This window comes from Xyrauchen texanus, chromosome 30, assembly GCF_025860055.1.
Source record: "Xyrauchen texanus isolate HMW12.3.18 chromosome 30, RBS_HiC_50CHRs, whole genome shotgun sequence".
In the NCBI taxonomy this organism is placed as follows: domain Eukaryota; kingdom Metazoa; phylum Chordata; class Actinopteri; order Cypriniformes; family Catostomidae; genus Xyrauchen; species Xyrauchen texanus.
Genome location: NC_068305.1, coordinates 10,156,081 through 10,174,674, shown reverse-complemented (window position 1 = coordinate 10,174,674; position 18,594 = coordinate 10,156,081). Strand labels below are relative to the sequence as shown.

General features: G+C 40.7%; 1 protein-coding gene across 1 annotated transcript in view; it reads right to left on the bottom strand.

The window, feature by feature from the left end:
• Window positions 1-18,594, bottom strand: part of LOC127624128 (ectonucleotide pyrophosphatase/phosphodiesterase family member 1-like) — a 71,259-nt gene that overhangs the window by 13,806 nt on the left and 38,859 nt on the right. The window contains exons 22-24 of the mRNA XM_052098800.1: window positions 17,907-17,981; window positions 10,623-10,755; window positions 10,225-10,369 (exon numbers count right to left, since the gene is read on the bottom strand). Coding sequence (XP_051954760.1) covers window positions 10,225-10,369; window positions 10,623-10,755; window positions 17,907-17,981 — 353 coding nt within the window. The remainder of the gene's footprint in view (window positions 1-10,224; window positions 10,370-10,622; window positions 10,756-17,906; window positions 17,982-18,594) is intronic.

Here is an 18,594-nt window from a genome sequence, read left to right as displayed (position 1 = left end):
AGTTTTAATTTTGTAATCATGTTTTTTTTTCTCTCTCTGTCTGTCTGATGGTTTAGCTAGCTAGCTAGCTGGTTGTTTGTCTAATTGTAATGTCTGTATAAACTCAAAACTTTAAGACTAGTTTAAACTTTCAGACAAGGTATTTTCAAGCCAACATCAAAGTTTTTCAACAAACTTTAATATCTAGTTTAATTTTGTGCCACCAAAGAAAATTGTTTTTAAGCATTGTCAAAGCCACACACTGCATGACAGTCAAAAATGCTTGGAGCACCACGAACACAGATAAGTGGATTGAAACAAACATTAAAGTATCTCAGTGCTATTATACTAAATATCAGCACTCTTGGGACAGCACTTGTGCAATTTAATTAAAGGACTGGAACTAACTTTAGTCAACTATTTGGTATTGTGCTTTTACAAAAGTGTGTAATGCAACAGATAGGTTGGTTGTGGTTTAAATGATAACATTAATTTTTTGTTTTACCGTGATAAGTAAACAGATTTAAATTGGGAGTGAGCGGGGTCTGTTAACATTTTGTCATCTACCTGCTCACTCCCAATTTCAATTTCTCTCAATTGCATTACCTGAGTGATTACTGTTCAACATGCTGTACATGCTGTCTTTAGTTTGACATCTAACTATGAATGTATGTGCGCAAATCACAGAATCACACCACAAGCACAAAGAGTCCATGACCTTCATAGATGTTGTTAGTTTCTCTTGTCTTATCCTCTTTCAGAATGTTTTGCGCTCCAACCAGCACATACTCTTTTCCTTAGCTAAATATCTCAGTCGGACATAACAAATATCTAGGACTGCTTGACCTCATATGGTTACCGTTCCCATGCTATTCCGGTCAACATTTATTGTCCTTGACTGTCTCGCAAGTCTTGCTATCACTATACTATTGGCTGTTGGTTGTTCTTTGTAATATGAAAGGTATAAATATTATGCTTGCCGTATTAAACTTGGAGTAGATTGAATAGAAATAACCGTGTGTTATCGTTCTTTCTTCTCCCTTCATGAAGTCTCCAGATACGCAGACTCCCGACTGCACTTACCTGGGCATGTACAGAAAGGGACCAAGGAATTCTTGATGGTAGAAGTGTTGTGTGCTAAACGAGATCCAAATTTCATTCCTAACAGTTTGGGGGCTCGTCCGGGATACCTCACAAACAGGTAGGGTCAATTTTTTGATGAACTTATGTTGACCTGTTTGTTGGGGTATCTCTGAACCGTATAGTGTGCACGTGGTGGACTCCCTAAGGAAAAAGGGAACGGTTTTGCTCTGCTAGGTCACAGAAAGGGAGCTGATCACTCCATATTTTGACCAGTGCACATCGAAAAATGAATTTAATAAAAAATTATTAGGAAAGGGTTTCTCTGCATCAGTGCGGCCCTGGAAAGGGAGCTCTAGCAGTTTAACATATCCTCACTAAGGTAGGAAGAGAACGGATACAGTCCTAGGGAATAAATTATAGTCTGGGAAAAATAAATAATTAGGAAAGGGTTTCTCTGCATCAGTGCGGCCCTGGAAAGGGAGCTCTAGCAGTTTAACATATCCTCACTAAGGTGGGAAGAGAACGGATACAGTCCTAGGGAATAAATTATAGTCTGGGAAAAATAAATAATTAGGAAAGGGTTTCTCTGCATCAGTGCGGCCCTGGAAAGGGAGCTCTAGCAGTTTAACATATCCTCACTAAGGTGGGAAGAGGATGGAGGCAGTCCTAGGGAAACAAATTAAAATTAGAATTAAAAAAATATTGAACTTCCAGAACTATTGAGGAAAAAACAGCTGCATGCCCAGTTCTGCAGGGCATGTGGGGGCTGTGTGTTTGGAGAATTACAGTATATGTTGTCTGTTATATGTTTGTTATTTGTTGGGACTGTTATTTGGTATTTGTTGGCATTTTGAGGTACATATGAGAGTATCCGTGGGGATGGGGACTGCAGTGTGATTGCATACGGGAGTGTGTGGTGCGTCCTTAAAAATAGAAGGAACACAGAGTGTATGTTGTATGTGCCCTATAAATAAAGGGACAAGTTTGAATACAATCCCCTGAAAGGGATACGATGAATGGAATAAATGTTGTTTAAATAAAGGAAAATTGTCTTTCATGTATTGAATGAATGTTGGGAATGAAAGCTGTCTTGTGAAACTTTAATTAAGGGAAAAGTATAAAAACGTTCAGAAATATTGGCTTTGTGGATTGATCCTGTAGGCGTTAGAACTGTGTGTTGGAACTGTTATTTGTTATATGTTGACATTTGATGTGTTTGAAGAGCTACTGTATTGTTGAGCAACAGCTGAACGTAAAAGCTTATGAAATTATTGGCTGATTAAGTAAAGTTATGACATTTTTAGACTTCTATACAGGTGAAACTCGGAAAATTAGAATATCGTGCAAAAGTTCATTAATTTCAGTAATTCAACTTAAAAGGTGAAACTAATATATTATATAGACTCATTACAAGCAAAGTAAGATATTTCAAGCCTTTATTTTATATAATTTTGATGATTATGGCTTACAGCTTATGAAAACCCCAAATTCAGAATCTCAGAAAATTAGAATATTACATGAAATCAATAAAAAAAAGGATTTTAAATACAGAAATGTCGGCCCTCTGAAAAGCATAATCATGCATATGTACTCAGTACTTGGTTTGGGCCCCTTTTGCATTAATTACTGCCTCAATGCGGTAATTACTGCCCCTTCACTTTCATTGTAAGTGCCTCACTTGAACCCGTGGCATGGATGCTATCAGCCTGTGGCACTGCTGAGGTGTTATGGAAGACCAAGATGCTTCATGCCTTCAGCTCTTCTGCATTGTTTGGTCTCATGCCTCTCATCTTTCTCTTGGCAATGCCCCATAGATTCTCTATGGGGTTCAGGTCAGGCGAGTTTGCTGGCCAATCAAGCACAGTAATACCATGGTCATTGAACCAGGTTTTGGTACTTTTGGCAGTGTGGGCAGGTGCCAAGTCCTGCTGGAAAATGAAGTCAGCATCTCCATAAAGCTTGTCTGCTGAAGGAAGCATGAAGTGCTCTAAAATGTCCCGGTAGGCGGCTGCGTTGACTCTGGACTTAATAAAGCACAGTGGACCAACACCAGCCGATGACATGGCTCCCCAAACCAACACAGACTGTGGAAACTTCACACTGGACTTCAAGCATCTTGGATTGTGTGCCTCTCCATTCTTCCTCCAGACTCTGGGACCTTGGTTTCCAAATGAGATGCAAAATTTGCTCTCATCAGAAAAGAGGACTTTGGACCACTGAGCAACAGACTTTTTTTTTTTTCTTTAGCCCAGGTAAGACGTTTGACATTTGAAGCCCATGTCCAGGACCCGTCTGTGTGTGGTGGCTCTTGATGCAGTAACTCCAGCCTCAGTCAACTCCTTGTGAAGCTCACCCACACATCTGAATGGCCTTTTCCTGACAATCCTCTCCAGGCTACGGTCATCCCTGCTGCTTGTGCACCTTTTTCTTCCACACTTTTCCCTTCCACTTAACTTTCTATTAATGTGCTTTGATACAGCACTTTGAGAACATCCAACTTCTTTTGAAATTACCTTTTGAGGCTTTCCCTCCTTGTGGAGGGTGTCAATGATGGTTTTCTGCACAACTGTCAGGTCAGCAGTCTTCCCCATGATTGTGAATTCAACTGAACCAGACTGAGAGACCATTTAAAGGCTCAGGAACCCTTTGCAGGTGTTTAGCTGATTAGAGTGTGACACTTTGAGCCTACAATACTGAACCTTTTCACAATATTCTAATTTTCTGAGATTCTGAATTTGGGGTTTTCATAAGCTGTAAGCCATAATCATCAAAATTATATCAAATAAAGGCTTGAAATATCTTACTTTGCTTGTAATGAGTCTATATAATATATTAGTTTCACCTTTTAAGTTGAATTACTGAAATTAATGAACTTTTGCACGATATTCCAATTTTTCGAGTTTCACCTGTATATATATTTACGCTCTGATACATACATGGGAAATGTGCATGGTTACAGTCACAACTCGATGGTTGAAATTGATAAAATGCAAGTGCAACCTGGCACTCAAATAATAACATTTCCATTAGATGAATAGAATCAAAAACCGCTATTGGCATGGTTGCAGATCAGAGGGCCCCTGGTTTTCAACACAATGCCAATACGCAATGAAGAACATGATAAAAGGATAGACGGTCTGAAAGGAATAAACACCTACTGACCCATTACAATTTTGGAGGGGATAAATACCATCAGTTGTGACTCAGCCATCAAATTACAGAAATTAGATTACTTTTGAATTAACACTATTATAGCATAGGCATAATAGTACTGTACATGACCATAAAATTGTGACTGCAATCATGAAATTCCTATTGTAATTATGTTTAATACTGCATACCACTGTTGAAAATGTTAACTGTAATAATCGTTCCACTAACTATGACAGAGGCACTAGCAATATGCGGAAAAAATTATTTTACCCGACCCAGTTAAATATCTTCTACAGTACGTGAATTTTTTAAAGAAACTTACGACTTACAGTCAATTGACAGGACGGGATTATAGATTCATACTGTCCAAAACCTTACCTCCAGAAATAACTGAATTGATATTAATTGATAAAGTGCCTTTGTTGGATAAAAAAACAAAAAGTTTGATCAGCCATAGAAAGAAAAAAAGGAAAAAAACCTAATTAGATCAATTCATGTGTTAATCCAAATCTATGGTTAAAAAGGGTGAAAGGACCCTCAGTGGGATTATAAATACATAAAACAGTCATACGAGGTGTGGAAGAAAATAAAACAATTCTGGGACAAAGGTCCTGAACAAAAAGAGACTAATCAAATGCACGCAGCGGTCTCTGTTTCAAAACAAGCTGCCTAAATATGATATTCTAGTCTAGTGAACAAAGCTTTAACCCCTAGCCTCCCAAAGACACCATGAACACTGTTGTATCCCGATTTAACACAATTTAAAGGGTAACTCATTCGCTGCAGCCGCGGACGTATTCGATTCAGATTCAAAGAAAGATAGGAACGAAGGTACAACAGCTGCATTTCCTTTATCAAGTGCCCAGACGGATATCATATAGTTTCAATAACATAGTCAGAGACGCTGGCTATATGCAAAGAATTACCATATATAAACCGCATACCTTTATCATCGATACAGGCACATCTAAAAGTTCATTAACTGCGCATTGCTATGAGGGCTCTATTACGGGACGCACTCTAAACTTTGTGGGAATTAATGGCATTCCTGTTAAGTGTCATATGACACCGAAATTACCCATAACATCTCCAGATAACACAAACTTTTTAAAATGCATGATTTTTAGATTTTGCCTGACTCTCCGTTCTGCCTGCTGGTCTGTGATCCGAACTAGGTTCTAACTTATTACAATTGCTGTTTCCCTCAGTATATTGTCAGTCTGTGTATACAGGAGATTGCAGAGAAGTTTGCAGCTCAACGTCTGTCAACACTTCTGCTGCAAAACAGGAAATGCTCAACATCGACCCAGCGCTATGGGCCGCCCACAAAGATGAGGTGGGCCTTATTAATATCAGACCATATGTTACAAAACTCCGCTCTGACATGTCGGTATACAGCAAAACAATACCCACTATCCAAGGAAAAGGAGGAAGGTATAGATCCCATAATACAACAATGTCTGAGTAAAGGTATTATAAACTCTCCATTTAACACTCCAATTAACCCAGTAAAAAAGGCTAATGGCACCTGGCGAATGACACAAGATTTAAGAAAAGTGAATGATCTGGTCATACCATTATCTCCCCTGGTGCCGGATGTGCAGTCGGTATTGGCTTCGATACCTGTACATCATGACTGCTATACTGTTATTGATCTATGCTCTGTTTTTTTCAGTGTTCCTGTTTCCCCTGTGACACAGCCACTGTTCGCATTCACATACGAGGGAATACAGTTCACATGGACCAGACTCCAACAGGGTTTTCGAGACTCGCCCGCGGTATTCTCCGCTGTAGTGCATGCAACGTTAAAGGACACAAAGCTGCCGCCACAGACTTGCCTGCTTCAGTACGCCGACGACATACTGGTGACTGGGGACTCCCCTGAAAGCTGTGAAATGGCATCCACCATTGTCTGCAATGTGGTGGCAAATGCCGGCTTCAAAGCCTCTAAGGACAAACTGCAGTGGGTGAGACCCAAAGTGAGCTACTTAGGTCACGTGTTGACTGCAGGCACAGTTTCACCATCCCTTAACAGGGTGAAACTAATATTGACTTTTCAACATCCCAAAACACAGATGCAAAGCTTCCTGGGTCTAGTGAACTATTGCAGGTCATGGGTACCTAACTGTTCTTTATACGATCGCCCTCTCAGGTCCACAACCACCGACTCAGCTCCAGAAAACATTGTATGGACCAGCGAATTAAATGTCGTGTTTCAGAGCCTGAAGGAAGCGCTGACTCAGACACCAGCCCTGGGTCAACCAGACTACACCAAGCCTTTCCATTTATACGTGCATGAAAGCAGGGGCACCGCTGCCGCGATCCTCGCACAGGCTCATGGGGACCCATATAGGCCTATTGCCTATTTGTCCAAAACACTCGATACAGTTGCTAGAGGCCTGCCTGCGTGCCTGCGTTCAGTGGCTGCCACAGCGTTGATGGTTCAGGACGCTGAGCGTATAGTGTTATCGCACCCTCTTACCGTCCACACCCCTCACCAGGTAAGAGTGATTTTGCAAAATCTCACAACACAACACATGACTGCACAGCGAAGCAGTGGATACGAAGCTACCCTCCTTGCAACAGCTAATTTGACCATCACTTCCACATCAACAACACATGGCCCTACACTATTTTTGCACAAAATGTTAACCAAGGGGGCATTTAACGACGAACATGACTGCATGTCACAAATCGCAGACCAAACCTCTTGCAGACCGGAGGTTTTAACGTCCGCTCTGGAGGAGGGGGATTAATGGTATATAGATGGATCATGTTCAAAACCGAACGATTCAGTGTATTGGTGCGGCTATTCAGAAACCCAACTTCCAGGTACCGTAATTGAGGCATATTCATTACCGTACAAATCAGCACAGGCGGCAGAGCTGTTTGCATTAATTAGAGCATGCCAATTGGTGAAAGGAATACCTATTAACATATACACAGACTCACAATGTGCATATGGGGTGGTGCACGATTTCGCAAAAATGTGGGAAGAGAGGGATTTCAAGACAGCTTAAGGAAAACCCATACCACACCAAAACCTAGTTGCAGAATTACTCAGAGCAGCACAACTCCCAAAGAAATTGGCTGTCATAAAGGTCGCAGGCCACATGGCAGGGGAGGCGAGAGGAAACAGATTGGCTGATTAAGTAGCAAAGTCGGCTTCAAAGGAAGTCGTGATAAGACCAGATCAGGCTGAAGAAACCGTTTCTATGATGCAGAAAACTTTAGTAAAAGATATTGGCATAAAACGTTTACAGGCAAACCCATCCGAATCTGATATTCAACATTGGGCCTTGAATGAAGTGAAACCTGATCAGAGTAATTTGTTAAGAGACAAGCAGGGTCATCTGGCCCTGCCCAAAATGGAATTACACCATCAAGTGTAACTGAACACTCTCCCTTTGAGATACTAATGGGTAGACCTTTCCCGACCTCGTGGGTCAAAGGTCGCGCTGGCTTTCTCTCCACAGGTGACACGGAGGTGGTGATTGAGGAATACGTGGTTTCTCTAATCAAAACATTGAATGGCATTAATGATAATATCTTTCTCTCTCTCCCTATACCCACAGAAAAACCCACTCACCCATTTGTTCCAAATCAGCAGGTCCTAATCCACCAATTGAAACCAACAAAGACTGGAGAAACACGATACCAAGGTCCGGCAACGGTCATAGCCATGACCCGAACAGCAGTCCTGACCGATCTACAGCCACAGTGGATACACGCAAGCTGCGTTAAGCCAGCACGAGAGGAGGGACTGAAAGGTGACTGTTGAGTGCGACCCCACTGAAGGAGCTGAACACGCAGCGTCAGTGGCAAGCACCACGCAGGCACCACGCAGGAGCCTGAAGGTCCTGAAGAACCACGATATATGTGGGACCTATTGATAATCCAAGCAAGTGGAAGGCATAGAAATAGGCCCAAAACAGTCTGGTGTCGTTTATTTGGACACCACCCTACCTGTGCAAAGTGTGATCCGGGCCGAGAGAAACAACCCCTAGTCACACAACAGGATGAAGGAAATCATGATGATACTGACCGCTCTCGGAGCCGGCACAGCCGTAAAGCACCTTAGTGATCTCGAGCACCCCGATCCACCCCACTCATACACCACAAACTTGTGGTGGCGATTAGCTAATCACACAGCCCGCTCGGCACACCCCAACGAACCATGTTATGTTTGTTCCCACTTTCCCCATAGTTCCAAGCACATGGGAACAAAAGTTACTGAATTAAGTTATCTTGAATCCCTGAAGTGGACGACGCATTACAAAGACACCACCCCAGCAGATCAAGCCCTGTGGGTAATACAGTACTTTCGCCTGAGAAACAGTTCTGGGGCATTGCCCAAGGTGACGTATTATCCATACCCTATAACTTAACTTGCCATGAACGAAGAGGAGGTAGTGACCCAGTAGGTAACATACCCGATGAACACTGCAGGATCACCTGTCAGAGCACACCATGGGGAACCCGGTTGATCTGCTGCCAATGGTGCCTGAGGAAACGTGACAGGTACTCCATGGGGGTCTTCTTAGTGCAGAATCAAATTAAACTCTCACAGTTTAATCTTGACAATAGCCTATCATCATACGCCAAAAATACCTGCGCAGTCACCATAACGGATTTTGAGCCACACCGGCAGCAAGCATACACCTGGATGCGAGCCTCACGGGCAGCCCGGAGACATTGCTCGGATGTGTGCCTCTGTGATACACACCCCTCAACCCCCATGGTCGATGGAACTAGGTCATGTGATGATAATCGGGGTGAGGCCTCCATAGGACACAGTCGAGTGAAGAGGTCACCTTCATCAACTCTGACCCAGCCAAACTACACCCCGGAAGATCAACGAATATGGGGCAGAGTGGACAAGTTTTTCCAATAATTTTTTGCCCCCATTGGCATAGTGAATGTTATGAATCAGATCGAAATGAATAGGTTTGACTTAGTTACGTGTATGAATGTTACAGAGCAAGTGTTAGAGGGAATAAAGAAAGAGCTCAGGGAGCTGCGTTTAATGGCCCTCCAGAACAGGATGGTCTTAGACCAGCGCAAGGAGGAGTTTGTGTAATGGTAGGTGAAGCATGTTGTACGTACATCCCAGAAGAGGATGGAGCAGGTGGAATCATAGAGCAAGGTATTAAGAAATATTTCTGAAATGGTAAAGAGGTCACAAGACCATGCCAATGGGGATGTTGATTTCTTTTCAGGTTTTTGGATGTTCATTTATAAAATTGAACATTACTTAATGGTCATATTCTGCGTTTTGCTTGTATTTTTCATCATCGCCTGCCTACGGCCTTGTTTTATGGCTTTAATCAAACAAATGATTTCCAGCTCTATTAGCTAAGTGGTAAGACCACCTCACGTTGCTTATTGACCCCTAAGAATGAGTCAAGAAGATACGAGGGAAAAAATTGTATGTGATTTTAGCATGGTATAATGTTCAATCTGATTGTGATAATTTTATGATCAAAGGGAGCACGTGATATCCGATCCCTCAGATGTCACTGCCTTAAAAAACGTAATTCATCTGAATGTCATAACATTGGCCCGGGAACACTTCGGTAAACCTTTGTCAGTCAACACCATTCACCACTGTATCCACAGATGCAAGTTAAGACTTTACTGTGCAAAGCAGAAGCCATACATCAACACTGTCCAGGAGCTCTGCCGACTTCTCTGGGCTCGGTCTCATCTTAGATTGAAAGTAGATCAGTGGAATCATGTTTTGTGGTCCGATGCAACTTTCTACACCCTCAAACACTTCTACAGCACAACCTAATGATCATTAAGATATAAATCAGTGGTTCCCATCCCTGTTCATGGAGGCCCCCCAACACTACACATTTTGGATATCTCCCTAATCAAACACCTGGTTCAACTCATCAGCTCGTTAGTGGAGACATCAAGACCTGAAAAGGGAGATGTACAAAACGTGCAGTGTTGGGGGGGCCTCCAGGAACCACTGGTTTAAATTATGAAAAGCAGATTACATACATGACATGTTTCCAGATGATCAGGACGATGTGGAAGAATGAAAGACAGAGCATCCAGAGGGCCGTCACAGCGCAGGACTGGCCAGGAAGAGTTCTTACAACTTGTAATAATCACAAAGAAATGTGTAGGGATAGATGCCCCATTCCTGAAAGGAGAGGGGAAAGATATGTATGAATACATCAAAATATCATCTGAATAAGGAAGGATGGCATTCATATGCATTTCTCCCCCAGAACTTTTCATTAAAGAAATAAGTAAAACATTTGTCCACCAGTTTGTCTGTTTAACAGACAAAATCCTTTGTAAAGCTGCTTTGGTACAATATACTGTATATTGTGAATAATAGCTAATAGATCTTTTATAAATTCCACCAACATTGGATCATTTGGAAAACTTACGGGGTTCCCTTGTTTATGAAGTCATAGATCCCATCAAAGTCTTTATCGAATATTGGTCCACTCACAACATTGACGCCATTCAGGTCTTGTGCATACTTTTCCAGCAAAACATTGTGGAAGTGATTCCAAATATCTGTCACGAAGACATAAGACATAAACAACATCTCAGTGACACTACGCACAAACGTGAAGGCTCTTACAGTGAACCAACATATACAACCAGCTTGGATTGATAATATGGAAAAGGCTTATATGAAAAGAAACTAAATGATATCCAATATGCTGGTTACTACAGTACATCTGTATGAGAGTGAACAACAAAGGAAATGGACAAAATTTCACCTTAATTAATTGGTTTGCCATTTTCTTTTTATGAATGATACACCAATGAAGTAAGCATAAACAATGCACATGTGTAACCAAGCCACTGGTAAATGCTCTTATGAAATGCTGCATACCCAAATGATAATCCTTACGTAATTGTTACATTCACTCACTTTCAGATCATCACTCTGTGAATGCACTAATATAAATATAGTTTGTCAGATGAATGATTTTTAATGAATTTCTAATGGAATGTACAGTATGTCATGTTGGAGGTCATTGAATAGTTATGCTGCGTTCCACTCAACTCGGAAAGTCGGATTTTACGAATTCCTACTAAGAAAAGTGCAATGGAATGCCACTTGAAGTCGGAATTCCAACTTGGAAACTCATGCAGGAATTTTCAACTCGATTTCGCCCGAGTTGCAGATGCGTGACGTCACGCAAACATGTCGGCACTCAGGGAGATATACAAAGTGATAGACATTCACTTTTATTAAGTAATATCGATAAATGAGTCAAAGTACCTACATTACATACAGGTGAAACTCGAAAAATTAGAATATCCTGCAAAAGTTCATTAATTTCAGTAATTCAACTTAAAAGGTGAAACTAATATATTATATAGACTCATTAGAAGCAAAGTAAGATATTTCAAGCCTTTATTTTATATAATTTTGATGATTATGGCTTACAGCTTATGAAAACCCCAAATTCAGAATCTCAGAAAATTAGAATATTAACATGAAATCAATAAAAAAAAAAGGATTTTAAATACAGAAATGTCAGCCCTCTGAAAAGTATAATCATGCATATGTACTCAGTACTTGGTTTGGGCCCCTTTTGCATTAATTACTGCCTCAATGCGGCGTAATTACTGCCCCCTTCACTTTCATTGTAAGTGCCTCACTTGAACACCGTGGCATGGATGCTATCAGCCTGTGGCACTGCTGAGGTGTTATGGAAGACCAAGATGCTTCAATAGCGGCCTTCAGCTCTTCTGCATTGTTTGGTCTCATGCCTCTCATCTTTCTCTTGGCAATGCCCCATAGATTCTCTATGGGGTTCAGGTCAGGCGAGTTTGCTGGCCAATCAAGCACAGTAATACCATGGTCATTGAACCAGGTTTTGGTACTTTTGGCAGTGTGGGCAGGTGCCAAGTCCTGCTGGAAAATGAAGTCAGCATCTCCATAAAGCTTGTCTGCTGAAGGAAGCATGAAGTGCTCTAAAATGTCCCGGTAGACGTCTGCGTTGACTCTGGACTTAATAAAGCACAGTGGACCAACACCAGCCGATGACATGGCTCCCCAAACCAACACAGACTGTGGAAACTTCACACTGGACTTCAAGCATCTTGGATTGTGTGCCTCTCCATTCTTCCTCCAGACTCTGGGACCCTGGTTTCCAAATGAGATGCAAAATTTGCTCTCATCAGAAAAGAGGACTTTGGACCACTGAGCAACAGACCAGTTCTTTTTTTCTTTAGCCCAGGTAAGACGTTTGACATTTGAAGCCCAGGTCCAGGACCCGTCTGTGTGTGGTGGCTCTTGATGCAGTAACTCCAGCCTCAGTCAACTCCTTGTGAAACTCCCCCACACATTTGAATGGCCTTTTCCTGACAATCCTCTCCAGGCTACGGTCATCCCTGCTGCTTGTGCACCTTTTTCTTCCACACTTTTCCCTTCCACTTAACTTTCTATTAATGTGCTTTGATACAGCACTTTGAGAACATCCAACTTCTTGTGAAATTACCTTTTGAGGCTTTCCCTCCTTGTGGAGGGTGTCAATGATGGTTTTCTGCACAACTGTCAGGTCAGCAGTCTTCCCCATGATTGTGAATTCAACTGAACCAGACTGAGAAACCATTTAAAGGCTCAGGAACCCTTTGCAGGTGTTTAGCTGATTAGAGTGTGACACTTTGAGCCTACAATACTGAACCTTTTCACAATAGTCTAATTTTCTGAGATTCTGAATTTGGGGTTTTCATAAGCTGTAAGCCATAATCATCAAAATTATATCAAATAAAGGCTTGAAATATCTTACTTTGCTTGTAATGAGTCTATATAATATATTAGTTTCACCTTTTAAGTTGAATTACTGAAATTAATGAACTTTTGCACGATATTCTAATTTTTCGAGTTTCACCTGTAGGTGTATTAATTATACTCTCTTTTGATAATCGTACACCTGCAGCACAAATGCTAGCAATGCAGCATTGTTTATCAGTTGGGTTGCTAGGAGACATCTCTGGTTTTGAGGGAGTTTTGCACTTTTGTTTCCTTACATGTCATCTTTAGAGCATCTGGCAATGGATTGATTGCTTTATGGTCGGAGATCGGAGATATCAAGTAGGAATATCCCACATCCTGACTTGAATGGAATGGAGCATTAATGGTAAAAATGAAATCTTTACTAAACACTTGCACTACACAGAACGAAGACAGCATTTACCATACACAGGTGTTGCAAGTACCACTGATGAGATTCTGAGGTTAAAGCAAAACATAAATTAATTTGGTACACATGATTAACTCCAATATTCTTTGAAAATGACTCTACAATCGTATCTATAAACAGCAGGTCTGGCTTTTTGGAATATCACCTGCTTTCAGTATGGCTTATGTACACATACAGTTGCTTTCATCCTAGAGTTTTGAACATGGATTGGTTTGCCAACTAAGTTTCAGTCTTGTGGCATACAGCCCCGGTCTGCTGTAATTATTAATCCTGACTCTGATAAGCTGATTTTAATTATTGGCTAGATTTAACTAGTGAGCATTTACTTTCTCTTACTGCATCAGCTAGTGTAGCATAGCTTCAATAAATAAAACGTAATAAAAATTCAAATAATCAAACACCGTTCAAAAACATTTAAATTCTGTTTTCTGAACATTTACAATAATAAAGAAAGTTAGGAGTGTGGCACATACTTTTCACAGCTCAGCAGATAAGTGTTCTTTAACAATGAAGCCACACACAAACAAGGAAGAGACAGTCATCTGAGGCTTTAAAGATCATTTTAAAACCCCGATGTTGGCAAACACAGCAATGTGGTGTGTGCACTTTACGCTAGCCACTGCGGTAATTGAAATTCGATGAAGTAAGAAAATCGATGTGAATATTATTGTTGCAAGCAGCAATTAAGCATGTTGTATGGTATATTACTTAAAGGAATATTCCGGGTTCAAAACAAGTTAAGCTCAATCGACAGCATTTGTTGCATAATGTTGATTACCACTCAAATTAATTTAGGGCATCCCTCCTTTTCTTTAAAAAAAGCAATTATCGATGTTAAAGTGAGGCACTTACAATGGAAGTCAATGGGGCCAATTTTTGGAGGGTTTAAAGGCAGAAATGTGAAGCTTATCATTTTATAAAAGTACTAACATTAATTAGTTAGTAACTGTTAAAACTAATTTATTATTTGAGCTGTAAAGTTGTTTAAATCTGCGTTTTAGGGTTTGTTGACTACATCGTCATGGCAACAAAGTTGTAAAATTAGCTCTATAGTCTTGTGACTATACTTTTGAAACTTTAAGTATTTTAATGTTTTCGGATTGGCCCCCTTCACTTTCATTGTAAGTGCCTCACTTGAACCTTGATTTTCCTTTTTTTAAAGGTCCCCTGACATGAAATTTTCACTTTCTGAGGTTTTTTAACATTAATATTAGTTCCCCTAGCCTGTATTTGGTCCCCTCGTGTCTAGAAATTTCAGTCGGTGTAAACTGAGTTTTGGCTATCTTTTTCTGCCTGTGAGAAAATGAGATCTCAGACGGGCTGATCTTGAATCTCCCCTGTATGACGTCATACGGGGGAAAGGTTACCTCACCCTTCTCTGCTTTGCCCGCCCAGAGAATTCGAGCTAGGAAGTACTGAACGCAGCGATTTTAGTTTATCCTCGAGAGATATCATGGCGTGTGACCGATCGAAGCACAAAAGTTGCTCAATAATTGAATGCACAAATGATCACAGAAGTCTTTTTTTACTTCCTTCATCCAATCCCCAGAAGGATCAATGGATAAATTTCATTTACTCTGGGAATGCACCGACACAACACACCAAATTTTTGTATGTCTGCGCCAAACATTTCACAGACGACTGTTTTCACAACATGGGTCAGTTCAGAGCTGGGCATGCTGAACGTCTGAAACTGAAGTCTGGATCAGTACCAACTCTCTTTGGCTCACCTACAAACCTCGGACAAGTCAGTCAACTAATTATATATAATTGTGTTGTTTTACTATTTATGGTTACCTAGCTTGTTACACGTAGAATGTGGCTGTAACATTAGCTATGCAGGTAACAGCCGAGTTAATGTCACTAATGTAAAGGTAGATAGCATCAGGTATATGTGTGAATACACACACTGTAACGCAAGTGTTGTACACTTCTTTGTTATTTGGATATCCGTTCTCCTGTTGGTGATATGTTTACAAAATTACAGACGTTTCAGATCTCTGCGTACTAGAACATCTAACGTTAGGCACAAAAAACAGTTTTTTCCCCATGCTATCTGCACACACTTGGCTAATGAAGCTCATTCTGATTCTGATTCAAACTGAAACGCTTGAACGACTGCGTGTCTAAGTGCCATTGCAATATATCCAATGTAAACATGCATGGTACCGTTGCCGCAAGCTGGTCAAGACCACACCCACACTACACCTTGCCCCGCCTTTCTCCTCCTCATTAGCATTTAAAACTACAGACACCGAAATGGCACGTCTGAAGGAAAGCTCATTAAGGGTTGGATTGTAGTGGCTATAATTCAGTACCAAGGCTGAATTTTGTAAAAGAGATTTCAGATACAGTACTAGGGACCACTAAGGCCTATATCAAAGCCTACAAAAAGAAGCATGTCAGGGGACCTTTAAAGAAAAGGAGGGATTAGTCCAAATTGATTTTAGTGGTAATAAACACTATTCCAAAAATGCTGTAGATTGAGTTTAACTTGTATTGAACCCGGAATATTCCTTTAAGAGTGAGGATCTACAAACGTGTCCCAAATTTGATTAAAATTACTCATTCTGTTAGGTAACCCCCTTTTACAGGGTGGAGGGCGGGGCTGGGTCGTGATTCTACACACCTGGCCCCTTATAAGGCTAATCAAGCCCCCAAGAGGGATAAAGGCCGACTGCGGATGGTGGTGCAAGAGAGAGATAGCGTTTATGTGCAGCTGTCCGTCATATGTGTGTGTTTGTGTCTTTTTGTTCAGTTTTATATTAAAACTATCATTTATATTGTCAAGCCGGTTCTCACCTCCTCCTCTCCATTAATCCCTTTTACACCCCCCCCACCCCCCACCCCCACCCCCCATAATCAAAACAAGCAAGAACAACCCCATTATTTCTTAATTTTTTTTATCCCCTTATCCCGGGGCCCTGGACAGCTCAGCAAGTAAAGACGCTGTCTACTAACCTTTCAAACTCACGACTCCAGGGGTGGTAGACAGCGTCTTTACTTGCTGAGCTCCCCAGGCCCCCACAATCCCCATTATAAACTCTGGTATCATTCTTGACACTTCATTGACCCTAGATGCCTATATTAACAAACTCTCTAAAGCAGCATTTTTCCAACTTTGTCGTATCGCCCAACTTCGTCCCTACGTTAGCCCGAATGATGCTGAATCATTGAATTGAATTGATCATTACATCTCGCCTTGACTACTGTAACGCCCTTTTTCTGGACTACAGGCACACTCTATCTCCCACTTGTAATATATGAAAAATTCTGCTGTGAGAGTACTAACATACACTAAACGATCTGCACATATTACTCCCATCCTATTTAACCTTCACTGGCTACCTGTCGCATGCCGTATTGCATACTAAATTCTGCTTACATTATATTCACTCCACGATCTAGCTCCTTCTTAACCTCGCTCACTCCGATCTTCTGGATGCAAACTTCTTGTTCCTAGATTACACCTTTCATCAATGGGCGGCAGGTCTTTTTCTGTTGTGGCACCTAAGCTATGGAACTCAATCCCCCTCGCTCTCTGAACTACTACCTCTATCTCTGAATTCAAATCTCATCTCAAAACCTATTAGTTCTCCCAATATTATCAGTCATAATGTGTATATGCTTCATGTACTGCTCATTGTATTTGTATGTTTATTTGTATTCTGATTGGGCCTACACTGCATACACATTCTATACTGTCTACACAATGTTATGTGTTGTTTTGTACTGGATTGAAATGTCTAATTGATTGCATGATCTGATAGCTGCTATATGCAACTGCATTTGCTTTTGTTCCAGACTGGGCAACTGTCCACTGTCCATATGTTTGTCTATATGATTGTTATGTTACTGTTCTTTATTGTGAAGCGTCCTTGAGCTCTGGAAATGTGCTGTATAAATGAAACATATTATTATTATTATTATTATTATTTACACCACGATCAGTGAAAACATGTAAATGCTTCCTGCTGCAACCAGCCATATTCAAGACACATCTACGCCTTTGAATGCTAGTGTTCTGGGGGGTTGCTAGGGTGTTGCTAGGTCATGGAATTTCTTCAAATCCATAACCAAAAGTAAGAGAAATAGTGATAATGCTTGCCTTAGTAAGCACCACATATAATCCTGATAAAACAACACAGTTCTCAGCACTTTGGATCCCTAAAATAGCCTACAACAGTGATCAAAATAGCCCCAGAGGTACACTAATGATAGGTAGAATACAGACTTGGTAAACAACAAATATTTTTGTAAATATTAAAATATGGGCATTCTAAAGAAAGACCATGAAATCATGCAGCTCTTGCCACAACAATTAGTGCAAGTATGCTCAAGTGTGCAAATTGCAAATACACATGGAGTCACAAATCTCAAAAAGACAAACAAAACTTACTAATAGCAAACAGAGCCCAGATAACAGGCATTCTTTCACTCACTAACATACAGTCTAACTGTGTGTAGTGTTGAAATCTAAGGAGAATGTAACAGATGCCTTACCTTTGAAAGCGGGAAACATGGGTACCATGTTGCTTGTAATTAATGAGTCTGACTCGGTTCCTGTAGGACTGAAGCCTGAGAGAGAAATATATCATTTACAGAAAATAAGCCAAACAGAAAACATTAAAACTATGGTGTAATCTGTGCAGTAACTACAGCAGCTGTTATATCAGGATGATATAAGGCCATCCGATTCTGGTATATATATATATATATATATAATCACTTATAACTCTATAACTAACATCACACAGTCAGTGTTTTGGATTGACAATCATACTGTGTTTTCAAACAGGTGTGACTCTCGAATTTGTCTTGTTCATACAACAGTTTACAGGAGTGGATCAAATACCCTCATATGAACAAATAACCAAAGTCAAGCCTCTTGTCTTTGGGCTTTAAATGCTTTTTCTTGTACTGAGTGAAAATGGCAGCATTTCAATCATGACCAGAACACAAATCTGGTGGGAGTATCTTCGTGGGAAAACTGTGACTGGTTCAAAAACCTTCAGATAGCACATACAATAGCTTATATCTCTGTAAACACATGGGACAAGCATGTGCTCAGTGCAGAGATGCATCAAAACGTATGTCATGAAAGCCTGATCTCATGAAATTGACATGAACATGACAACATTTTTGCAATTCAACTTTTTCGTGCCGTATGACACATTTTGCTGCAGGTTTC